Source organism: Staurois parvus, unplaced genomic scaffold (genome assembly GCF_062004578.1).
Source record: "Staurois parvus isolate SC_StPar_1 unplaced genomic scaffold, SC_StPar_1.0 ptg000031l, whole genome shotgun sequence".
In the NCBI taxonomy this organism is placed as follows: Eukaryota; Metazoa; Chordata; class Amphibia; order Anura; family Ranidae; genus Staurois; species Staurois parvus.
The window spans coordinates 9,106,337-9,133,040 of record NW_028317827.1 but is presented as its reverse complement, the minus strand read 5'-3'; the positions used below and the strand labels follow the sequence as shown (position 1 = coordinate 9,133,040).

Below are 26,704 nucleotides of genomic sequence, written 5' to 3'. Positions count from 1 at the left end.
TTTGATTGCTTGGTCCAGTTTGACAGCTTGTTCCAGAATCGGGCAGCCTGGGGTGTAGGAGTGGAGGTGTAAAAGGTGAAATGTAGTTCAGAGAAACTTTGTCTAATTTATACCACCAATAGCTTCCTTATATTCCCTATGAACATAGTATTACTTCAAGGCTGTTAAGGAAAAAATGCTACTTAAAAAAGTAAAAAAAAAAAAAAAAAAAAAAAAAAAGAGAAAAAAAAAAAAGCTGAGTCCACGTGGAAAGTTGTGATTTTAAATGAGAATAGCCACAATTCCTGTAGAACTGCACAGCCCCAGAAATAAAAATCTGCAGCTGTGAAGGCAGAAGTTTATCTACACTGATTTATGGTAACAGGTTGGAAGGGACAACATATTTAGGTTTTGTTCATAGAAATGTAATGTAACATTTCTGCTTCCCATTTATAGATCACAAGTAAATATATTGTCAATACCAGAAGGTATGACCAGGGACAGATGTTTGCATAACTAACATAAGCTAAGGCCAAGGGCAGCAGAACCACCCAGACATCATATTGCAGACTGTCAAGTAAGACATTACCATGTATAATGTTACAAACTGCCATCTTGTTGACAAGTGCAATGCAGCTAGGTCTTTGACGTTGACTCCATCTGTGGAATATTCATTGGTGGGCTACTATTCCATGTCCTAAGATTTTACTCCAGCCTAGATTTACACATCTATAGCAAAGCAGAGTTACACTTCGCCCTCCCTTCTATTCATCAGTGTTGTGAGACAGTAGAGAACAAAAATTGTCCCTTTTAGTCACCATTAAGTCTTCTATGGATAGGATGTCCCTGTTTGATAAAAGGGCTAGCCAATTTGAATGGGGTAGAAGGGGAGGGAAATCAGGAAATTGGGGTGGGAGGCAGGATCTTTAATCCACGTCCAGCTTAAAAAAAATGAATAGTGTGTTTATATAGCTTCTTCAAATGGGAATAGTCACATAAATATTGATAAGCACTGAACAGAATGTTAAAGAATATGCAAACCCAACATTTCATATTCCTATGTGCCTGCTGTACCATGTACTTGTATGAAAAAGTATCCCATTCTCTTTGTATTGCTTCGTTTGTGTGAAATCCCTGGTGTCCCTGCCAGTCCCTCCGCTTTTATATTAAAAACTGACCACACTAAGCATGAGAGCACAGCATAGTCAGTTTTCTGGCTGTACTGGCAAGCTTATCCAATGATCAGACCTGTGCTGACATGCCACCCTGCTCCCCCCCAGCAATTCACTGGAAAGATCAGTGTCCTGCTGTTTCTCATTCCTCTGATCACCGATTACGCATTTGAGAACAGAGGGTATGTGATCACTTTAAAATGAAAAAAAAAAAAAAAAAAGGGGTGGGGGTATTTTTAATGTGTTTTATATGTAAATACACTTCAAATCTACACTGAATGGGATATTTCACAAGGTGAGGATTTGCATATTCTTTAGTAAGAAATGGAAATGCAAGGGTTTCTTTAAAAGGTAATGTATCTACATTTCACACACATTTCCTTTATCCTTTATATTTAGAAATACAAATTTTTACTGTTCTCTCCCTCTTTAGCACCTATTGAAAAAAATAACTGTTTAAAAGGATCAATACATCAAGGTGAAATTTACACACTGGACTGGATGAGTCGGTGTAGTGCTATCCTATATCAAAAGGGTTCCGTAAACAGTTCAGCAAGAGACAGCCATGTCTAAATAAGATCTATATTTGCTATGCCGTCTCTCTCGGTAATCCTTGTGGCTCTAGGAATCCTTTGTCATGGTTAAAACAATTACTTACAAAACAATCAATGTATACGGTATTAAAAAAAACCCAGAATATTACCTTTCTTAAACTGTATTCAAATAAAAATAATCCCAAACAGTTAGTTTCCCTTTAAAATCAGTTTCTTATGCCCTTCTGGTTATATAACAGAGACTGAAAGCAGCTGACAGTTGATTTTACATGTTACATTTCATTTACCACGCAAAGTAACCTGAATGCACAGTTCTGATTTGAAGTCAACCATGCCATTGTAATGTATTCTGTGATCACACAAGCATTGTTGATCTGCCAGGTGTGGAATAAGGAGGGAAAACTCTAATATCCCATCTAAACATCTTTTATCACCTGCAACAGATCGGCTATCAAACTCTTGCAAAGCTTGCTGGATATTTAAAAATTTAAGTGAACATGTGACCCTGTGAGAGCACCCTGTGTGTGTTAGTTCTGCTGCCATGCACTGTCAGGCAGCCACGACTGAAAAACATCATCCCCCTTCCTCTGTAAGCCCCTCGACATAAAAAATTCAGGCAAATCAGACTTTTTATGCCATTTTCACTGGAAAGCACAAAGAAATGAAACTGACTCATGCCAAATGAATATCACTGAATTACTGTGATTGTGCGCTCAGAGTTGAGACACATTGAAATTATTTATACAATGTCAATTTCAGCCATAGAAAGAGATTCCTCAGAGTATGTGCATTTTCTTCCCATTTTCCTTTGAGATTTCATCACTCCAGCTCTATTTACTAAACAACTTGGAAATACCTGTAAGTGGCAGCTAGGGTTTAACCCCCTCCTGGGTTGGCTCACCAAAACGTTTAACTATTTCACTAAAAAGGAAAGCCTCAGAAACTTGATTGTGTTTAAAGTGATATTAAAGGCAATTATAAAAAAAAAACAAAGAAAAACCAAACATGTCATACTTACCTGCTCTGTGCAATGGTTTTGCACAGAGCAACCCTGATACTCCTCTCTTCTAGGGCTCCACGCCGGTATTCCTGAACGTTCTCTCCTGGCGATTGCCCTCATAGCAAGCACAAAGAAACACACATGGCGAGGGGGCGCTAGAACAATACCACAATAGTTTATATGCAGAATGGCAAGAGATATGGCTGCTCACTTATGCATATGAACAATTATGAGAGTATCTAAAAAAACCACAAACCAAGGAGCGCCTTACCCTGCTTTGTAACCTGATGAAGGGGCTCGGTCCAAAACATGTAGTCTGACTCTACTGGCCTGTGTTCTACATGGTCCATATGCCCACCATCCATCACTGAGGGGCGACTCATGGTCCGGTCCCAGCCTGAAGGGTTTCCAGTCTGGCCCTGGAATACATCACTAACTGGTACTCTCACCATGGCACCTTCCTGGGACCACTTCTACTCATATACTGTATCACTTCCGGCCACAGTAGGCTGAGGCTTGGAGTCCCCGGCGGCAGGCGGCACCGCTGCCTACTGCTCTGGCCATCCAGCGATCCCTCTATCCATCCTTGGCACACTGGGAAGTGATACTTTCCACCCTGCTGATTTGGGATTTCCATGCATGCACCTTTGTGGATTCGCTTATGTGGTTGTTGATGTGACTTTTTATATAGTCCAAAGCACAATAAATGATGACATTGTATGAACTATGCCTGGCTTTCCTTGAATTCTCTGAGTGAAGATCTCATCCTCAAGTGCATTGCAGGATAAGATGCTCCTTGATTTGTGGCCTCATAGCAAGCAGCTTGATATTGGGGCAGCCAACCAGGTTCACTCCTGAGCCACTGCTCTGCGTGTCTATTCACATAGTGCAGCTCGGCCCCGCGCTCTGCTCACTCCCCAATCTCTGTGTTTGACAGCCTCAGGGACTGTCTCAGCTAATGAGGAGGGGGAGTTCTGGGAGAACCACTGCTCTTGTGCACACTGCTGAATCGAGAGGGGGCCAAGGTAAGTACTGGGGGGGGATGCTACAGGTTTTTACCTTCAAGCACAGAGTTCATGAAGGTAAAAAAAAAAAAAAAAAAAAACTTTCAGCCTTTACAACCACTTTAACTTATAAAACATTTTAGGAAAAACAGCAGCTGTGATAATGTTTTGTGATAAAGTTTGGCCCTAGTGAGAAAATGTGAGACAATAAAAGTTGAAAGAGACATTAGAGTGCAAGCTCTGATGGTCTGAATAATGACTGAGATGCAAGTGAATTGTGTCATATACTATAGGGCACAGCCACAATTCTGCAATTTCATGCAGTACCATTCTCTGGTACAATATCCATCAACATCATTTCCAATATCAAAGAAGTTGCAAGCAGGGACTTTGTGTTTATAAAATGTAACCAATATATACATTAAAAATTAATGTCTATGATTTATTACATATGAGAAAGCAAGACACAAAAGAAGCATATTATTTATTTCAACACAACTGTGTGCAATAGGCACACTGTTACAGCTGCTTCATTATGCCTTTTGCCTACCAGAGTCATAAACCAGTTTTTGAGGGGAAAAAAAAAAAAAAAAAAAAAAATTTTTTTTTTTTTTGCATATCAAAGCTAAAAGGAGATTATATAATGAAAAAAATTACTGACTTGAAACTAAATAGTCGATGAAAATACAGATTAGAGCAGTTTAATGTACACAACTCTATTTAGCTACCAGATATCCTTTAAGCATGTACGGGTGATATATGTGCATACAAGAGTAAAATAAATTCTAGCTCTCAGAATGCAATTTTAACCTTATAAAATTGATCTTTTATTCTTGTAATATACTGACTGGCAACTCAGATTTCTGTATTTTTTTTATACTTATCTATGTGCCAGCACATGTGTATGTGCCTGTGTGTACAGACGCATTGAAAACAATGGGCTGCAAATGGAGTAAAAAAAAAAAAAATCAATTAAAAAAAAAAAAAAACCCACGTGTGCCTAAAAATTTCAAGTTTTTAGGCAGCAGTGTGCAAGAGGCCTAAATCTGCAAATATACAGGCAAATATATATATATATATATATTTCCGAAATGCTCCAAAAAATAGTTACATATGCATATTACATAAATAGTGTCTGCTCTCATGCTTTAAACGTAAGTGTGACCCGCTCAAAGATTTCTATGCATTTTAGGTGGCTGTTTACATTTAAAGATTGGTCAATGTATCCTAATAAAAGCTCCACTAAATCCATGAACTGCTATTGTCAACCTCTTTGTTTACACACAACATGTAAGAAGGCTGCACTAAAACTAGTGAGGATATAATATTCTTTCCAAAACTAAAAAAATTAAATTTAAAAAAATACAAAAACACATTTTTTGTCTGACACAAAATACACAATAAGGCTAGAACACTATTGCCTACAGACAAGTAACTTGGTGAAATCTCCCAACCCCAATTAGTACTCTAGCTAAGCAAAGTGATTTGGGTTAATATTGACCTCCTAAAATCTCGTTAACCATTTTTCACCTGGGTGCCCACCTTAAACTCTCATCCATTCCTTCTATAGTGTTAAAATGAATAAAAACAAAACAAAAGAAACAGCATTTAGACATGCATTAGCTCACCAATTAAAGATGGTACTACATTTTCACTTTGTCTTTTAATGTCAAGATTGCTGCAACAAGAACTGAAAAAATATCTGCAGCGTTCCAGGTATACTGCAGCATAAGGAGCTCCTAACTGCAACTCATTACAGTAAAGTATTTAGCTAAAATGAACCAAAACTGCAGACTTTCCACTGCCATTTATTCTGCAACAACAGCAGAATTTTAAAATATAAGAGCCACGTTTGCCCTGCTTTAGGCTGCCATAGAAAGCTATGACCCTGCACCATAAGATCTGCTTTAACGAATAATAGCCTTCTTAAAAGAATTGTTGCTGTTCAAGCTACCGCATGGTAACCTATAACCTTGCCGCATCATATCTGATTTATGGCGACAGTTGGTTCTTGCACAGATTTAATTCAGTGAATCTACTAGTGATTGCAAAACATGTCTAAAATCTCATAGCATGATGGTAATCTCAATTTACCCCGAGTGTCTTCACTTTATTACTGTAAAAATGACACCTCGCTGATCCAATTAGCTCATTCATTAATTGGAGATCATCTAATACATCCCAGCCTTTCAGAAAGTAATAATTAGTTTGCTAATATAATAATCACAACAAATAAGAGACGACTCGGCATGCACAAAAACGTCCATTTTTTTCCATTCGCACAAACTGTCGCAAACACCCAGAAATATATAAAAAAGTCAGCTTGCCATCATTGTGCTTCTGCAAAAACAGAAAGCGTTCGCGATTGGGCTGCGGCATACAATGTTTAGCGAGATACATAATGACGGGTTATTTTAAGAGGGAAGAGAAAACTTCTGTAATAATGCATTGCGATCATTTTTATCATATCTATTATTTTACATTACAATGGAAGTGACATGTTCCAACAAGACACCTCAGCAGTATTTTAAAGCAGTAAAGCATTCAAGACAATTTCGGGAGATTGTGAGTTTTTCTAATCCACTCTCCCTGTGGCTGAGCAAAATCGAATTGCCTCTCACATTTGCAGACAGCTCTGTGAAGGTGATAATAGACCTGCACCCTGCTGTCACGAGGCAGGAAATAGGAAAATGGCATATGGGGGCTGAAGCGAAATAAAAAAAAAAAAGAAAAAAAGAAAGAACCAAACAAGAACAAAAGAGAATTCAACAAAGGATAACTACAACCCAATATGCTCTCCAAGTTAATTTCTTTTCAAATGCATTAGGCATACTTAAAGCATTCATCTGTTTCCTTGGGACAAAAAAAGAAAAAAAAAAAAAGAAAAAAAAAAAAAAAAGGCGCTTGTTGGGATGTTGTCTTTAGAAAAACATTAAAATGTAGACCAATGTGAAGAGGATTCAGAGCAGGGAGAAAAGCATGTGATTTAGAGGTTCGACAGATATGATTGGATAAGCACCCTGTAATCCTAAGAGACTCGAACGATATGAGTAGCCCACTTTAGAAAACATGAGTCCGTCCGATTAAACAACAATGAGTTTAAGGAGCCAGCGTGTTTAAGCCAAGTTGCAGAAGCTGGTTTAATCACGGAGGCAAACGAGCCCCTTGGGAGTAAAGTATTGTATTAATTGAACGCTTCAGCTCAGACGATGAAAAGAAAGAAGTTTACAATGGCGAGTGGTTAAGTACAGCGAAGCATGGAATGATCTGCAAGACAGTAAATGCTCGTGGCTGAGCAGTACACATTAGACAGTGCTAGCCAACAAAACAGCTTGTACCGTACCTTTCCCTTTACACTCTGAATAGGATCCACTACCACTGCTACAGCTCTTTCCGATAAGGCTTCAAAGCTCTGTTGGGTATTGATATCGACACCAGAAAGCCAGCAACCAAAGCCAGGGTGACTGTGGTACCAACCCACCACCATCTCGGGCCTGAAACGAAAAAAGACCATTCATACTCCCCAAACATAAGCCAGCTATGAAAAGAGGCATTAAGCTAACAGGGTATAAATTAGGACAAGGAACAGGAAACTCATTGGTGTGAATCAGGCACCATTAGGAACATTCACCATAGTATCATTGTGAAAGCATGAACATGAATAAGTGTGACAAAGGAGTGCTATCATTAAGGGATACACATTAGCGATGGTAGATCGTGCTTTCAGGATTTCACCCTGTTACCACACCTTCCCTGAGCCAGTTTTTACCCTTTCAGCACTTGAGTAAATATCTTCTCTTTAAATATCAATTAAACCAGCAGTACAACTAGGAACCCAGTCAAAAAGCAATTTGCACTGTTCCGCTCAGCTGCTGAGCCTTTTGCTAACATTAATTTTGAAGTTTTTTTTTTCTTCTTCGCAGTAAAAGAATTTTGAACATGCACATGACAACTGTTGAGAGGTAAAGAATAAAACTGAATAAAAAAAATGATACATGGAATTAGCATGAGCAAATTTCTGTAGACAGAATTGTTTACTAATAAAGCAATTAAGACCAGTCCTGATGGCAGAAACTTCAGCTCCCCCTCTCATAAAAATTACATGCAAAAAAAAAAAAAAAAAGGCACTGGGGGTTTATTAAACGTAACAATAATAATGATGGTGAAAATCGGCTAGACAATGCAATTTAGCAACTGTGGGACATACGTTGAAAGGGGCGATACTGCAGCCAAATGGAGGAAAAAAAATAAGTTATTGTCAAACCATGAATTCTCCAATTTCTTTTTACAAATGTAAGCTAAAACATATTGGTTGTTATGGGTAATTCTTTTCCTCCAGTTTTGTGTAAATAAAACCACTATGTGGTAACATAGTTATGCAAGAAGCAGATGACCTCAGTTGTGACACTACAATTCCCAGCATGACCTGCTAAGCTTTGGAGAGTCATAGGTTTTCTATACTGCTTGTATAAACTAGCCATAGAAGAATTTATTTTACAGAGAGCTGGGCCCCTTTCACACAAAGGGTGCATTCAAGTCCACCTGTTAGTTATTCATGCGGACATGATTGGAAGGTCCATTCACTCCAATGGACCAGCAGGTGTAAACAGACTTGTGTCAGTTTGGACCTACCTACCTCTGGTCTGATCCCGTCCAAAAAAACCAAAAAACAAATATGAAGGGGATCTGTCCTCCCCCATCTAGGCTGATCAGATCGGAGGGCTGGTCAGAGCAGAGCGGTCACATGACAGGTCCATGTCTGCTCAGTTTATGCGCAGCGGACACAGACAGAGCCCATTCTGCATAAAAACGGACTTGTCCTCCTCACGCTCTCCTCTGATCAGCTTCGTCATAAACAGTGGACACAGACTTGCCCACTCTACTCTGATCAGCAGGGCAAATTATGGCTCTAGGTTTGTCCTTTGACCATTGTTACTGAGACCCAAAAGTAATGGGAAATCCAAAATGTTAGTGTTATCACTAGAACAAAAACAAGGGGGAAAATAATAAGGAAGCTCTGGGGACAGCTAGGAGAGGAACTTTCCTCAATTTGGGGGGAGATTTTCTCTAACTTTCTCCAGGAGAGAGAGTGAATGGATATCTCTCCAAAGGTACACAGATGGAAAAAAAAAAAAGTTTGGGCTATACATACACTTTATGAGGCAATAGGTTTAAAATCACAACTGTTGGTTTAAAAGTGTCTACCCTATGGTGCCTACAGGCTTCCTTGTGTTTCTGCAGGCTTTAAGAATGCAGATGGAATATTGGAATCTGCTCACATTCTGAGAAGAATGTACAGTTTAACGTGGATCCCAACTCCCCATAAGAAAGGAATGGAGCTTGCCAACTGAAGATTCCAGGTACCCCTGGTCAGTTGCTTTTAAACTAGCAATTCTATCTCAATGGGTATATTCTAATTATTATGCTGATAAAGTGATTAGTTTCCCCAGTTAATTCACAAAAAGACAGTGAAAGCAGCTATGGCATAATCCAGGTTTGTGTAGGTCTCTACTAGAAATGAATGAACCAGGCAAAGATTGGTTTGTAGGAGGTTCAGCAAATGCAGTGAAGTCCGCAAACCCAAATACTGTGCATGGAGTGGGTCTTATCATGCAGCTTGACCTTTTCACTGCAAGAGACATTTTTCTAATATGTTAAAATGCACAGTTTAGGCCTGAAGATTAGATAAAACTCCAAAAACATTCTCCAGACCCTGCAGAATAAATGGTGGCAGCTGCAATTTTTATGCCCCACAATACTTACCCAACTTTTTATCAAACCCATATTTGATATAGATAAATACACTAAAGTGCATTTTAGTGCACACAAATATATTACTCAGTTTTTTGTTTGTAAAATATAAAACGATGAGGTTGCAAGCTAATACAGTAGATACCAAACATGTCAAGCCTCAAAACCGCATGCCAGTGAAACAGCGACAAACTATGATACCCACATTTGTCTTATGCATTGCTTTAAAAGCCTCTACAGGTCACAGATTTTAGAGTTAGCTATCATTTTATTAACACATTTTCTTTTTTGTAACTTAACTTTATTGCTATCGTATTTGCTATCACATTAAAAAATTAATCTGTTGGCAATAAACCACATATTAAAGGGGGAAAAGACAGCATACAGCCTGGGTTGCCAGGAAAGAAGGCACCATGCAGAGGAGAACTGTGGGACAGGGTAAAGCTTTCCACCCCTTGCAAAGCACTTTGTCCCCATGTTGTGGGACAAGGACCTCACCCCGACATCCAGTTCCCCAGAAAGAAGTATGGGGTACATTAGAACCCCTTATTACTCATTCCCCCAAAAATTAATAAACAATATTGGAGCCCCATGAAAGCATATATATGGTAACCAAGCATTGAGGCTCACTCGCCGTGCTGCCACATATATGAAAAAAAGTAAACGATGTCCTGCAATGTAAATCCACCATCACTTTTGACGTCCATCGATGTAAATCCAGTATCAACCAAAACAACATGTTGCCCCAGGATGTTTCTCTGCCACACTACTGCAGCCTAATGACAGATTAAAGCTGCTGTTTTTTGTTTATAAAAAACAGCCAGGAATTCTGGGTGAAATCAATGACCATATATGGTCAGCGATGTAACCTATCCCTGACTGGTTTGTTTAAATTACTACAGTAGCTGGGGATCTATCATTTAGTCGCAGGAGTTTGACAGATCAACATAGATGGATGGGGGATTGCTATGACTGACACTGGATCTACACCACAGGAGACATGATTAACAATGGATTTACACTTCAGGACTTGTTAATTTTATTTTTTTGCAATAAGGACTTCTTCATGGTGTGGGATTCTATTATTTTTTATTAACACCACCAAAAGTTAGATAGGATTCAAATAGAAGTGAAAATATGTTGCTTGCAAAAAGGTGCTTATTCCAATACTCTGCAAAATCAATATTAAAAAAAAAACAAAAAAAAAAAACGTACTTTAACTAAAGAGAATTCCTATCCTCCTTGCTGAAGGTAATACTAATACCCCTACTTTTCCCAAAGAAGCAAGAGTTTCTGGCGCTGGTAACTTTCAGCAGAAGAAAATTCACTTTCAGCAAAGAGAATCCAGCAGCATGACAGGTGAGCAAGCAAATAAGGAGTAAAGGTTACTTTTTGAGAATGTTATCACCTCAGATGTTAAGCTGATACTTTTTGACTAGCTGACCCATTACAAGTAGAGATAAAGAATTCTGGATCTTTTCAAATAATCATTTTAAGGCTTCATTCACACTGGCTTAAAAAACATTGCTCCTAGAGGAGTTAAGCGTTTTGCCTGTAGAAGCAACTAATGTTATCCTATGTGTCCATGCACATTAGGTAGTATAGAGGCTTTTTATAAGCTGAGTGTTTAGAGGAAGAAAAAAAAAAAAAAAGACTAAGTGCTCAAACACTGGTACCAAAACTACAAAAAATCTCTCAGAATTTGTGTAGTTTTCTGCCAAGAGCACAGGATTTTTTTTAAGCTAGTGTGCATTAGGCTTCAACATGCTTTAGGCCCTGTATGTCTCATTAAAAAGAACCTGTCACCAAAAGAAAATCATCACATAGGGGACTTTTTGTCCCCTATGTGATGAGAAAAAAAAAAAAAGTACAGTAAAAAGAAAATTTTTGTTTAACTTCAAAAAATTAAAGTTACACCCAAGCACATAAAATCCGTCCCCCCACACAGATGCATGTATGAAAGTAAACGAACGCATCAATGCATGAAAACATTGATTGCAATACGTGTCACATATCGCAACGCACGCCGGAGTGACAGCAATAATTCTAACACCAGACCTCCTCCGTAACACTAAACTGATGACCTATAGGGGACTTTTGAAACGTTGCCTATAGAAAATATAGGGTACTCAAATTTGTCACAATTTCACGGGCACACACAAATTTTAGGTTTGCCATGTTGAGTGTCCTTTTACTCAGTGCAACCTCATCTTTTATATTTCAGCAAAAATTGAAATAATTTATTGCGTTTGTTTGCCCTGAAAATCACTTTAGCGTGTATTTTACTGAAAATTTTACATTTCCTAGATCTTTTTGGTAATATCTCGTAAGACAAAAAATTGCAACTACCACTATTTTATTCTCTAGGGTATCTGCTTTCAGAAAATATATAATGTTTTAAGGGTTTTATGTATTTTTCAGGTCTAAAATAATTTTTTTTAAACGTGTTCGCAAAAACAACTCAGAGGCAGAGAAAGAGTTAAAAGATAAGTTCAACTTTGGAACATATTATATGTTCCACCTATATTTAGGGTGGAACACATAGCATGTTACAGCTCCTGCCTCCTGTCACCCTCGATCTCCCCTTCCTGTGACAGCAAGCAGGGGATCTTCTACCTGCACCCACTGTCAAAATTCAAAAACAGCGCAGCCGTACGGGGCTCGGCCCACTTGACTAAGTCATTCAATCACAAAGTCTGTAAATGAACTAATTACATGTACCATCGGCCTCTGTGGGTGACAGCTTGCTGAAACTGCGAGGGCGCTGGTGAGCGCTCTCATAATCCACTGATTGTCCCTGCCAATCAGTAACTGCCTGCCATATGAGGTACGGGCAGACAGTTTACTGAAATTCTGCAGGACCCAGGCAATCCACCTGAAATCTGCTGATCATGGGTGCAAAGCCTTAAAGACTGCAGCCCAAAAAAAAATGCTCTTTTTTTTTACCTGTGAAAGGTGAACTTATCCTTTAACCCCTTTGCGCAGACGCGTCCCGGCCCTTTAAGAGTTTCAGAAGCCGGAAGGCGGTGGCGTTTTAGGGTCATGTGGCCGCCGTGATTCGCTGTCACATGATTGGAACAGGTCCCAATCGCATGGGGAGATCGGGACCTTTCTGTGAGTCACGCACATACGTGCTGGGAGACCGCAGGGTGCGTGCTCTCAGCACATATGTATTTTCAAATGGTATGCAAATATGCGGCCGCTCGGCGTCAAGGCCCAGGCGCAGAGAGGCCGCATATTTTCATGCACTCGGCATCTAGGGGTTAAAGCGTCACCAATGAAAAATATAGGGTACCGAAGTGTGTCTTTCTTTGGCCACGCACAAATTTAAAGCTTGACTTGTTGGGTGTCTATTTACTCACCGCAACCTTATCTTTTATACTCTACCAAAAATGGGTAATATATTGCTTTTTGTGCCCTAAAATTAGCTATATTTTTTATTGAAATTTTGAGTTATTTTATCCTCCGGGGTCTATAATGTATGTAGGGTATATCATAATTTGGGGGGTTTAACTAATCTGTAGGCCTAAACTTAGATTTTAAACGTGTAAAAAATGCAAAAGCGGCTCTGGCAGCAAAAGTGTTAACATACATGGTACTAAAGCAATATCTTACCTTCCAGTTTGTTTCAACATGTCCAACATTTTGGCTTGAAAGACGGGATCCACTGCCTCCACACTAACACCCTATAAGACACAATTACCATCAATTAACCCTAGCTTTTAGGTTTATTTGTATGAGAAGGAACTACACAACATGATTTTCCAATTTTTAAAAATAAATCAACATGTATATAATGAAAATATGCCCAATTTATTTCAATATTTGCAGCAGGGGATGATAGTTGCAAACCAAGCTGTTCAGCTAGCTAATGGTAAAGGGTTATTGCTGTTACAAAACAAGACACAAAACTGTTAAAGGAAGCAGGATTCATCTTCTAAAATCAAGTTAATTAGCAAATGGAGCAATTTGTGACAAACATGACAGTTTTGTAGAAAGCCTACACAGTTATGAGTAAGGCCAATCCAAACATTAGCGATGGCATTATGGAAAAAGGCAGTTTAGGCTGCACAAAATATATTTTGTGAAAATTCCCGAAAAGCAGCTAAACTCAAAGCCATGCTCTAGAACAACCCACAGGAAAAAAAAAAACACTCATGGCAACAATATAACTGGTATTGTTAAATGTTAAATCATGCAAGGGTATTCATTGACACACATTTTTTTTCCAAACATTTTTTTGCGGTTGAACTTGTACATTTTAAAAATGTAAATTTAGGTCTATTATAAATACTGAAAAGGGAGACCTATCATACTTTGGATGTGGTCAAGCCTGCCCAAATTCATCAAGCATTTAGAAGGCAGGAAAAAAAAAAAAAAAAAAAAAAAAATCAGGGGCCAGACATTTTTAACATTTCTACACATCCTGTTCTGGCATATGGCAAATAAAGTATGAGAGCCACAGATGTTGAGATAAAGCAGCCTCAACAATTGTACTTTAAAATAGAATTACAAACATCCAAGTACATAATTCCACTAAACCCCTCTCCATGAACAATGTATGCTCTTTATTTATTCCTATTTAGCTGAATAACTATTTTATAGGAATGTAATGCAGTGGTAGCTTGACCACTCCAGTTCTGTTCTTCTCCTTTGAGTGGTATGGTGGTGAGCAAAAAGCAGTGGTGACTGCATGTGCCAGAAGTCTTTGCAGTTCAAGCTTCTGTGGGCGTGGCTGATGTGCGGTTTGGGCCAATAGTAAAGATCACTGACTGTGGCGGCTGCATCATTATGTTACAACCCTGTACTACTGAAAACTACAGGGGCATTAAAACGACAGCTGGCCACAATAAAATGTCCACTAAGGCTCATTGTTGCTCATCCAATAGTTCCCACAAAGCTACTGCCAGAGGAGAAGACACAAAGGTGCCCTGTGCTGTACTGCAGAGAAAAAAAGGGGAGCCAAGACCATCTCTGCAGCAAAGATTAAAAAAAAAAAAAAAAGTATTTTATATATATATATACACACACACACACACACACACACATATATACATATATATACACATATACGCACACACACACACACACACATATACATATATATATATATATATATATATATACACACACACATATACACACACATATACACACACTATATTGCGAAACGTATTGTCCTTTTGCCTCTTTCGCTCATCTGAATACACTGCACTTGCTCAGCAGACTTTTTTTTTAGGAAACTGTATATGCCGTCATAACCGCCATAACGCACTCAGTTACTGACAAAAGTGAGGCTTCCCACCTGTTAGCTAGGTGTCTCATCACACAGCAGAAGCAAAAGACTGTTAGAGCACTTCTGCTTTCAACATGAAACATGTCATTTTCACACCTGCAAATAATGTAGCGTTTCCATATTTTTGTCTAATCCCTGTGTACACACACACAATTGCCAAAAGTATTGGGACGCCTGCCTTTACACGCACAAGAACTTTAATGGCAGTCCATAGGGTTCAATATTGAGTTGGCCCACCATTTGCAGCTATAACAGCTTCAACTCTTCTGGGAAGGCTGTCCACAAGGTTTTGGAGTGTATCTATGGGAATGTTTGACCATTCTTCCAGAAGCGCATGTCAGGTCAGGAACTGATGTCGGATGAGAAGGCCTGGCTTGCAGTCTCCGCTAGAATTTACCCCAAAGGTGTTCTATTGGGTTGAGGTCAAGACGCTGTGCCGGCCAGTCAAGCTCCATCACCCCAAACTCTATAGAATCAACTGGAAAATTCCTCCTGCGCTTAAAGGAAGTGATACCTAAATACTGAAGCTGCCAACACTCTACACTGATACCTTAACAGTGTAACATGGGTTAGGAATATTGGGTGTCCTAAGATGGCGTCCAATCCGGATGTGCGTCACCGCGTACCGGAAGCTGCATCACCTCGTACCAACGCATTGATCCTGAAATCAAGGTGGCCCAGTGGGTTGCTAAAAGGAGGTGAGGGGGCAATTTAGCCACTGAGGATATGTGTGCTGACACAATCACAAATTTCACAAAGTTTTCACTCTGCATGGAAGGTTGTTTTTGAAGCACAATTGTTTGGAAGATTTATGGACCATTAGAGACTTTATTTGCTAAGTATATATATTTTCTACCATTTTATTATATGATTGGATTTGGTATTTATTTATTATTAGTTTGGTCACTGTATGGTATTTATTTTGCACAAGTCACTTAGTGTGTTATTTCCCCAATTGTAGGAGATTCATGATATACCTACTGTTAGTAGGAGGTGTGGAGATGACTTCAGTATGCACTTTTTGAGCACTTTAGTTATTATGTACACCATATAGATCTCATCACTAATCATTGTGTGTTACAATTGCATGATTTATTTATTAGATTATTATTGATTTTATGTCTTTTAGCGCTGCACTATCTTTTACTGGATCACCCCAAATTCGCTCATTCATGTCTTTATGGACCTTTCTTTGTGCACTGGTGCGCAGTCATGTTGGAAAAGGAAGGGGCCATCTCCAAACTGTTCCCACAAAGTTGGAAACATGAAATTGTCCAAGAATCCTTCGGGTCTGGTATAGATTGAGGGAAACTCCCACGCCAAAATTAAAAAAAAAAAAAAAATATGGTGTGGGGGTCCCCCCCAAAATCCATACCAGACCCTTATCCGAGCATGCAGCTCAGCAGGTCAGGAAAGGGGGGGCGAGCGAGCCCACGTATACACACAAACACACACACATTATATTTTTTTTTTCTCCTCATCTTTGCTACAGAGATGGTCCTGGCTCGCTCAGTGAGGTGGGAATGGGGGCCAGGTATCAGTGGAAACAAACAGCACAGCTCGGGATTGAGCCCACATGAGTGCTGGGGGCACTCAAAAGGGAGGGGGGAGACAGGAGTGCTGGCGGGGGACCAGAGAAGAAGAGGGTCAGGGCTGCTTTGTGCAAAACTATTGCACAGAGAAGGTAAGTATAATATGTTTATTATTTAAAAAAAACAACCTTCCCCCTTTACAATTACTTAATGCTTCATGCACACTGGGCTTAAAAACACTGCTTTCACAGGCATTTGGTGGGTTTTTTTTTCCCGTTTTTCTCGTTAATACATTCTAATTGCCAGAATAATAGTTTATTATAGAATGCAATACTGAACAAAAGCGCATAAATGTGTGCAATAGCACTTAAACGTGTGTGCAATACTCGGGTATGACTGCATTTTTTTAAGCAGCTTTTTTCCTTCCAAGAGAAAAGGCATTCAGAAGAGTTGAGCAAACGATCAGTTTGCATGAGGCCTAAAGGAAAATCTCCCTAATGGGACACAGACAGAAAAAAAGGCAGATGTTCTATTCTCTGCACACAAAAAAAAAAAAAAGTAAAAGACTATTTTTAGTTAAAAAAATCAAATAAAATGCAATTGAAGTAAAAAAGACTTACGGTTCCAGATTGAGGCATGGCAAACACATCAATAACTCTGACTGTGTAATCATCCACAAACTCCCCTAGCATCAGTCCCATCACTTCCATGGGGACACCAGCCCGTCCATGCTTTAACATCTAGAATGAGAGGGAAACCATTAATACAAAAAGGACCTGTGTACGCTAGGGAAAGTATGAGGTCAATGGAATTTCACCACTAATCATAAAATCCACAACTATATAGATATGTTAAATTCATTTTTTTCAAGGTTAGTTCCTCTGTATGTAACCTATAAATTGTTCAAGAATCATATACTGTAGATGTATGGAGGAGACAAAGATGTAATTCTAAATGGAACCGTATAACCCAAGAAGATATAAAAATAAATAAATCCTAGACTATTTAGATGAGTTGTATGCTCCTTGTGTAGGATTTATGATGTTGGCAATATTTAAAAGAGTAACTTTGAAATACAAACAGCCCAAAGCTTTATCTTGATAGGAGGTGGTTTGATCTACCAGTTGGAATATTAGTCAGGCAACTTTAATTTCCAGGGCAGCACCAACATGTTTATCTCATGAAGGGTTTACTTTAACCACTAGCCTACAGGGCACTTATACCCCCCCTTCCTGCCCAGGCCAATTTCCAGCTTTCAGCGCTGTTGCACTTTGAATGACAATTGCGTGGTCATGCAACACTATACCCATATGAAATTTTTATCACTTTTTTGTGACAGAGCTTTATTTTGGTGGTATTATTCACCTCTGGGTTTTTTATTTTTTTCTTAAATAAACCAAAAACCACTGAAAATTTTGAAAAAACAAAAACGTTTTTCTTAGTTTTTGTTATAAACTTTTTCTCCTTCACTGATGTGTGCTAATGAGGCTGCAGTGATGGGCACTGATAGGCTGCACTGATGGACACTGATAGGTGGCACTGATGAGGAGGCACTGATGGGCATAGACAGGAATCACTGATGGGCACTGACCGGCAGCACTGACGGGCACTGATAGGCAGCACTGACTGGCATTGATAGGTGGCACTGACTGGCGACACTGAAAGGCAGCTCAGATGGGCACTGATATGTGGCATTGATGTGCACTGGTAGGCACTGATATGTGGCACTGATGGGCACTGGCAGGTGGCATGGAAGAGCACTGAGAGCTGGCACTGATGGACACTGACAGGTGGCACTGCTGGGCTACACTGATCATCAGGGCATATGGATCTTCAGTGCCCTGATGATCAGCGCACATGTCCCCTCCGAGGAATACCGATTACTGGCTGTCCTCTCCTCAGGACCTGTCAGCATGATAGCTCGTGAGGTAAGAAATGCCAATATCGGGGATTTCCCTGTTTACATGCGATCAGCTGTGATTGAACACAGCTGATCACATGACCGAGCCAACATCTTCGGCTCTTTCCGTGGATCGGTGATCCACTGTGTCCGAGGGACACAGCGCACCGCTGATCGCCGTGCTGCACGTTCCCGGAGCCGCACATGCACGGTGAGAATGGGAGGACGTCATATGATGTCTTCCCAGAACGAGAGAACCGCCTTGCGTCTGTCATTGGACTATATGGCGGGCGGGAGGGGGTTAAACATATTGGCAACCTGCTTCATTAAAGAGCCCATCTCTTGAGAACAGTGAGCATGATACTGCCAGAAAAGAGAAGTGGTTGCAAGACATTTACAAAGCATATCCTTATATAGTGTGTACTTATCTCTATCCAGAGCACTAAGTGTAATGTCTGTTTGCTGCCTCTTTCCTCTGTTGCTTCGGACAAGTTTTTCTGACACCAAAAGAAAATGGTGTCAGGAGAGGGATCCCCAGCTGGTTGACAGCTTCAGCTCTGTTCCTGTGAGCTGTGTGGAGGGGGTGTCTCTCTTCCCTCGGTTCTCAGAGCTCTCCACACTGAGCTCTGCAGTTTGTAAGTTCAGCTCTCTGCCCCTTGTTTTCTGAAAGCTCAGACAAGCTTTATAAATTCTGCACTTTGAACAAATGTAATGAAGAGAAGACTGCATATAAACAGGTACAACGTATGTAAGATGATTTGTTTCATCTATGTGTACAGCCCCAGCCAAAGGTTTAGAGAATGACACAAATATTAATTTCCTCTAAGTCTGCTGCTTCAGTGTTTTTAAATCTATTTTGTCAGATGTTACTATGGTATACTGAAGTATAATTACAAATATTTCATAAGTGTCAAAGGCTTCTATTGACAGTTACATTAGGTTTATATAAAGAATTAATATTCGCAGTGTTGACCCTTCTTTTTCAAGAACTCTGCAATTCGCCCTGGCATACTGTTAATCACATCCCGACCGCCCTACAGCAGATATACTGCTACAGAGCGGCAAGGGTGCGCAAAATCACGTATACATACGTGATTTTGTATATCCGCCATTCGCGGCCGTCAATCACCGGGTCCCAGCCGGTGATTCCCCACCGACACCCAGTGATTAACCAGCATCTCCGACAGTGAGGAGGACTGCTTTGTTTACTAACAGTCCTCTGTCGGCTCGGGCACAATACTCTAGATGTCTGTGCACAGCACAGCCATCCAGAGCAGTGTGCTTACAGTGAAGCACCAACACCCCCCCCCCCCCACAATAAAATACTCCCAGCACATAGTTAACCCTTTGATTGGCCCTCATGTTAACCCCTTCCTGCCCAGTGCCATTAGTACAGTGTCATTGCTTTTTTTTTTATAGCACTGTATTGGTGTCACTGGGGATATCAGTGACACCAAGTCAGTTCCCCCCAGTGTCAGAATGCCCGCCGCAGTCCCACTATAAGTCTCTGATCGCCGCCATTACTAGTGAAAAAAAAAATTCCAGTATCTATGTTGCCATTTGTAAACACTATAACTTTAACGTAAACCAATTTACAAGTATTGGGATTTTTTTTTTTTTTTTAGCAAAGACACGTAGCAGAATATGTTTTGGTGCAAATTTATGACTAAATGTTATTTTTTTAATTTTTTTACTGAACATGTTTAATAGCAAAAAGTCAAAAATATTATTTTCTCAAAATACCAAAAATCAAAAGTCTTCCTTTTTTTTTTTTTTTATAGCGCAAAAAATAAAAACCACACAGGCGATCAAATACCACCAAAAGAAAGTTCACTTAGTGGGAAAAAAAAGGACGTAAATTTCATTTGGGTGCAGTGTTGCATGCATGCGCAATTGTCAGTTAAAGTAAAGCAACGCCGTAACGCAAAAAATGGCCTGGCCTGAAAGGGGGGTAAATCCTCAGGAGGGCAAGCGGTTAACCAAGTTTTGGGCCACATCCTGACTGAAGGCAGCCAATCTTTGCATAATCAATACTTAAAGAGTTTGTCAGAATTTGTGGGGAGGGGGGGGTTGTTCACCTGCCTCTTGAGGATTGATAAATTCTCAATGGGGTTAAGGTCTGGTGAGTTTCCTGGCCAAATTTTGATGTTTTGTTCCCCAAACCACTTCGTTATCACTTTTGCCTCATGGCAAGGTGCTTCATCATGCTGAAAAAGGCTTTGTTCGTCACCAAACTGTTCTTGGATGGTTGATAGAAGTTGCTCTCGGAGAATGTTTTTGTATCATTCTTTATTCATGGCTGTGTTCTTAGGAAAAATTGTAAGAAGCAACCCTACACATGAATGGTCTCAGGATGCTTTACTGTTGGCATGACACAGGACTGATGGTAGTGCTCACCTTTTCTTCTCCGGACAAGGTTTTTTCCGGATGCACCAAACAATCGGAAAGTGGATTAAGAGAAAATGACTTTACCCCCAGTCCTCAGCAGTACAATCCCTGTACATTATGCAGAATATCAGTTTGTGCCTGATGTGTTTCCTGGAGAGAAGTGGCTTAGAAGTAGCTTCTTAGCTGCCCTTCTCCAAAAGTCTTTGCCTCACCACGCGTGCAGATGCACTCACACCTCCCTGCTGCCATTCCTGAGCAAGCTCTGCACTGGTAATGCCCACATCCCATAGCTGAATAAACTTTAGGAGAATAAACTAACAGACACCAATTTAAAGTCTAAGTTCAGATTTTATACTATGTTTCAAGTTACAACCATATTTAGTGTGTAATATGAACCATGGTCACATCACTAAAACCCAAACTGCCATTTCTCCTTTCCTGAAGCAAAGGGTGCTTCTTCATGGAGCATTTTATGATCATTTGAATTCAGCACAGCTGTGTATAGCTTCACCCGCACGGCCATGTCATCCGGGTCTGCAAACACTCAGTGAATTCATACATGTCCCATCTGCCCCCACAGCAACCCATCTCACTCTTAAGCACTACATAGCTCTGTATTCCAGTTGCACTTCATCCAGGCCCATGAGTATGGTCCGAATGGACCCGAGGATGGGGAAAAATGCTGAAAAGGCCTGTGTATTGGACCTGCAATACACTGATCACAGGTGCATTGCTCTAGAAGCATCATTGCAAAAAATTAGTAAAAGCACACCGATTAAATCTGTGTTGATGCATTTGCTACTTTGATACGGTTTTGATCTTAAAGGCTTAGTATACCTTTTTCAAAAAGTAATAAACAGGAACTGCAAACCCCCTTAAAGATTAACCTTGGATATCTCAGTAATTACAAAGGAAAAAGCTCTGATCTCTATACCAAAATTCTTACCTTAAGCAAAGCCAGAGAGGAGATATACACCTGTTCAGCAGTGTCCACTGCAGGAGCATCGGTAGGAGGGCCCTGAAAAACATAAGCAACAACTGTCCATCAATTTGTGTACTTACAAAAAAAAAACACTTCAATGCTGCGAGATAATATAGAAGGGGATTAAGTAATTTAAAGGCCATTTATTTCCATGGTATATATACAGTATATTTAAATAACATTTAGGAAAGGTACATTTTCTGCAAAGTATAGAAAAATACATGTTGATCCTGCCAGAAATCCAGCATCCTTGAGGCTTCCTGTGCAGAGAACTGAGATTTCTAAAAAATCTCATCAGCAATCTTCTGTGAGCTAAAGAACATCCCCATCAAATATGAGGCGAAAAAAGGTTGGCTGCAGTCCAAATCAAACATAAATGAGGTGAAGAAAAAGGATAACTGCAGTCCAAATCAGGAGAGCAGCATGGGAAACAACGCTGCTCAAGCAGACATACTGTACAGTGAGCAAGGTGAAAAAAACCTGGTAAAAAAAGAAAACCAATGGAGCCACCACACCACATGGAAAGCAGAACAGGTTTGTTTTTGGGTTTAAATAGGGGGTTTATGTCAGAGAAACAAATTCCAGCCAGTTTGTTTTTACTGAAATTTTGATTTCTCCCACTGTTTATTTATTCCTTACCTTTGGTCAGCAACAAGTCTATTCTGAATAAAGTGAGGACCTTCCTGTGTTCTCTTTGCATCTCCTCTCTACTACTTTGACAGCCATCTGAACAACAACAACCCCTCTAACCCTTCAGAGTCTGAAACATGTTAGGATGCATGCACTGTGCAGGGCACTAGAGTGCAACAGGCTCACCGTGCTGACATATGCACCTCTCAGTCCAACTTTGTGCATGCACGATGTTACCTAAATTTATTTCAGGTACTTGTATAGTGTCGTCAATTTACACAGCACTTTACATGTATGCAGTGTGGGAGGAAACACAGGACTGAGATAAAGCGCTGCAGTTACTTTTGGTTTCTTATCTCAGGTCACAATTCTGCACAATGTCCTTTTCTCTCTTTCTCTCAGTTGACTGTCGACTGCACTCATGCTCATCAGACTTTTTTTTTTTTTGGAAACTGTATATGCCTCAATCTTTGATACTGTACCTCGCGACACGGCCAGTAAATTGGCAACTTCAGTCACAGAGGGAGCAGCTAAGCGCACCAACAATTTGCCCTCTTTTAAGTTCAGTAAGTTCTAACATGACTCTGTATTACTAGCAGAGCACGCAGTTAATGATAAAAGTGAGGCTTCCCATCTGTTAGCTAGGTGTCTCATCACACAGCAGAAGCAAAAGACTGTTACATCACGTATGCTGCCAACATGAAACATGTCGTCACTTTCACACCTGCAAATAATGTTGTGTTTTCATATTTTTGTGTGTGTGTGTCTGTGTGTCTGTGTGTGTGTGTATATATATATATATATATATATATATATATATATATATATATATATATATATATATATATATATAGTCTTAGTCCGTAGGATTCAATATTGAGTTGGCCCACCCTTTGCAGCTATAACAGCTACAACGCTTCTGGGAAGGCTGTCCACAAGGTTTAGGAGGGTGTCTATGGGAATGTTTGACCATTCTTCCAGAAGCGCATTTGTGAGGTCAAGCACTGATATTGGATGAGAAGGCCTGGCTCGCAGTCTCTGTTCTAATTATCCCAAAGGTGTTCTATCGGGTTGAGGTCAGGACTCTGTGCAGGCCAGTCAAGTTTCTCCACCCCAAACTCGCTCATCCATGTCTTTACGGACCTTGCTTTGTGCACTGGTGCAGTCATGTTGGAACAGGAAGGGGCCATCCCCAAACTGTTCTCACAAAGTTGGGAGCATAAAATTGTCCAAAATGTCTTGGCATGTTGTTGCCTTAAGCGTTCCCTTCACTGAAAAACAAGCCCAACCACTGAAAAACAACCCTACAGCATAATCCCCCTCCACCAAACTTTACACTTGGCACAATTCAGTCAGGCAAGTACTGCACTCCTGGCAACTGCCAAACCCAGACACATCCATCTGATTACTAGACACAGAAGCGCAATTCATCACTCCAGAGAACACGTCTCCACTGCTCTAGAGTCCAGTGGTGGCGTGCTTTACACCATTGCGTCCGACGCTTTGCATTGCACTTGGTGATGTAAGGCTTGGATGTAGTTGCTTGGCCATGGACACTCAGTCCATGAAGCTCTCTACGCACTATTGTGCTAATCTGAAGGCCACACGAAGTTTGGAGGTCTTCAGCTATTGACTCTGCAGACAGTTGGTGACTTCTGCACAATGTGAGCTTCAGCATGTGCTGACACCATTCTCTCATTTTACGTGGCCTACCACTTCGTGGCTGAGTTGCTGTTGTTCCCAGTTGCTTCCAGTTTGTTATAATACCACTAACAGTTGACATTGGAATATTTAGTAGCAAGGAAATTTCATGGATGGACTTATTGCACAGGTGGCAACCTATCATGGTACCACGCTAGAATTCACTGAGCTCCTGAGCGCGACCAATTTTTTCACAATGTTTGTAGAAGCAGTCTGCATGCCTAGGTTCTTGATTTATACACCTGTGGCCGTGGAGGTGATTGTACACCTGAATCCAATGATTTGGAGGGCGACTCAATACTTTTGGCAATATAGTAAATCCTGTATAATAATAATATAGTGTATATATCTAAGGGCTTGACAAATTTGCTTTGAATCTAGGAGTTTTTTTTTTTTTTAACTAACAAAGCCCTATAACCATGATCTGCACGGATTGGCTAATGCTGAAGGAAAGGGAGTAGAGGAGAACCTTTTTGCAGGAGCAGTAGCGGATCTACTGGGACCAGGGGCGGCGAATATACAGAAGCGTGGGTATGTGAAGAAGAAGAAAAAAAAAAAACTACTTTAGTTTTTACATGTTAACCACTTGACTCCTCTGGAAGTTTTACCCCCTTCATGGCCAGGCCGCACGAACACTGTTCCATTATAAGTCACTGATCACCACCATTAGTAGTATGAAAAGAAAAACAAATTCCAGCATATATACACACCATAGTTTGTAGATGCTATAACTTTCATGCAAACCAATCCATATACACTTATTGGGATTTTTTTTTCCATCGAAGACATGTAGCATAATATATTTTGGCAAAAATTTTAGAAGAAATTAGATTTTTTTTAATTTGATATGTTTTTTTAGCAGAAAGTAAAATTTTTTTTTTTTTTTCTCAAAATTTTTGGTCTTTAGTTTATATCACAAAAAATTAAAAACCCAATTGGTGATAAAACACCACCAAAAGAAACCTATATTTGTTGAAAACATTACATACATTTTGTTTGGGTACAGCACTGCATGGCCGTGCAATTAACAGTTAAAGTAGCACAGAGCTAAATAGCAAAAAATGCCTTGCTCACGAATGGGGGGTAAAATCTTCCGAAGCTCAAATGACTGAACAAGTATATATTTCTTTATTACACATGAAATAGAACCTTCAGTCTTGAATGAGTCATAAACAGTACAAATTTTTACACTTGAAAATCTGCAGTAAAAGCAATACCTCCAAATGATATATGCAGTTGCATTTCCCCTAAAGCAGGCATGTCCAAAGTCTGGCCCGCGGGCCATTTATGACCCGGGGGTCGGTTTAATACGGCCCTCCAACAACCCTCCCTGCTCTGTGTAATGTGGCCCTCCCTTCTATGGCAGACAGTCTTCTGCTTGAGAGCAGAGGGCAGTGCGCATGCCTGACTGCGGCGCGTTCTCCCTGGTCTGTGTAAATGCGGCTGTCGCACGGCCCTCCCTTCTGTGGCAGACAGTCTTCTGCTTGAGAGCAGTGCGCATGCGTGACTGCGCCGCGCTGGGAACGACAGAGGGCGGTGACGTCAGGGCCGGGCTTCCAGCGTGAAGTGTGTTTCTCTTCCCCTCCCGGCTGCCGAGCAGAGACTTCAGCTCCAGCTACCTTTTTCATCCTTCACATTAGTGCAGGTAAGTTTTTTTAAAATTTATTTTCAATACATTGTGAAAACTCAGCTGTCAGTTGATCTTAATGTTATGAAATGAAAAGTATGTCGTTTGCAATTAACTTGGCATAAAATAATTTATTTGCATTTAATTGTTATGGTTCAAAGAATGTTCGGAAAAATGTTCGGCCCTCCACCATGTTCACTTCATCCAATCTGGCCCTCTTTGAAAAAAGTTTGGACACCCCTGCCCTAAAGTGAGCATGTCAAATATGGTAGATACCACTGCTAACCTGTTTTTAAAAAGGTACAAGATGCACAAATGTCATCTAGATCATTTCCTGAACAGTTGGGTACACACAGGCTGAACAAAAAAAACAAAAAAATGACAGCTCAGAGCACTAACACAACTAATGTTGATGCAGCAATCTCTCCCACTTTGTCTCTGTATACTACACTGATCAGCACTTGCAGCTACTGGCTGCAAGCGCTGATCGGATGCTGGTTTTCCAGCATGTTCCTTTAACAATCGCCAGTCATTAGACCAGCTTCTGTCATATAGATGTACACATTGACCAAAAGTCAGCAGGTTTCTGCTGAACCAGCCTTACTAACACACAAAAATATCCTGCATTCATAGAAGCTGTACTATAGCGCGCTACGTATGGAGAAGGTGGACCTTCATTCATCCACCCATCCTCCATTCATAGAGCACTTTTCATATAAAAAAAAGTTAAATTACTACTTCTCTTAATGGAGGAGGGGGGCAGAAAAGGTAGGCATAGTCTGGCAATGTTGATGAATGCCTGTCAAAGGACCAGCGCTGGTATTAACCCCTGCAGCACCAGAAGATTAGGACTATGGTATATGGGATGCGAGGCAGTGAACTTCAGATTTCCATTATGAAAGCCAGCACCAGCACAAGGGAGAATTTGCATTAAATGTAATGACCCTTGTGCTGTTTTTTTTTTTTTTTACCTAAACTTGGCCTTTAACACAAACACAGAAATGCTTTCATCAGTTTGTCAGCTGAAACATGTGTCTGAATGTAGTATAAGGAGCTGAAAGGAAATTCCACATATTTACATGAAAAGGAACAGTTCTTTTTTACCAAGTATTTTTTTTTCCAAAGGACAGCTTTGCAGCCTGCTGCAAGAACAGAAAAACATAGACAAAGCTGCTAGTCATGGAGCTA

The 26,704-nt window shown here is 40.2% G+C and overlaps 1 protein-coding gene across 1 annotated transcript in view; it reads right to left on the bottom strand.

Moving 5' to 3' along the window:
* The window catches only part of PSMD14 (proteasome 26S subunit, non-ATPase 14), a 133,805-nt gene that overhangs the window by 56,866 nt on the left and 50,235 nt on the right, over positions 1–26,704 (bottom strand). Inside the window, exons 3-6 of the mRNA XM_089659993.1 lie at positions 21,523–21,594; positions 16,909–17,028; positions 13,076–13,146; positions 7,053–7,203 (exon numbers count right to left, since the gene is read on the bottom strand). Coding sequence (XP_089516119.1) covers positions 7,053–7,203; positions 13,076–13,146; positions 16,909–17,028; positions 21,523–21,594 — 414 coding nt within the window. The remainder of the gene's footprint in view (positions 1–7,052; positions 7,204–13,075; positions 13,147–16,908; positions 17,029–21,522; positions 21,595–26,704) is intronic.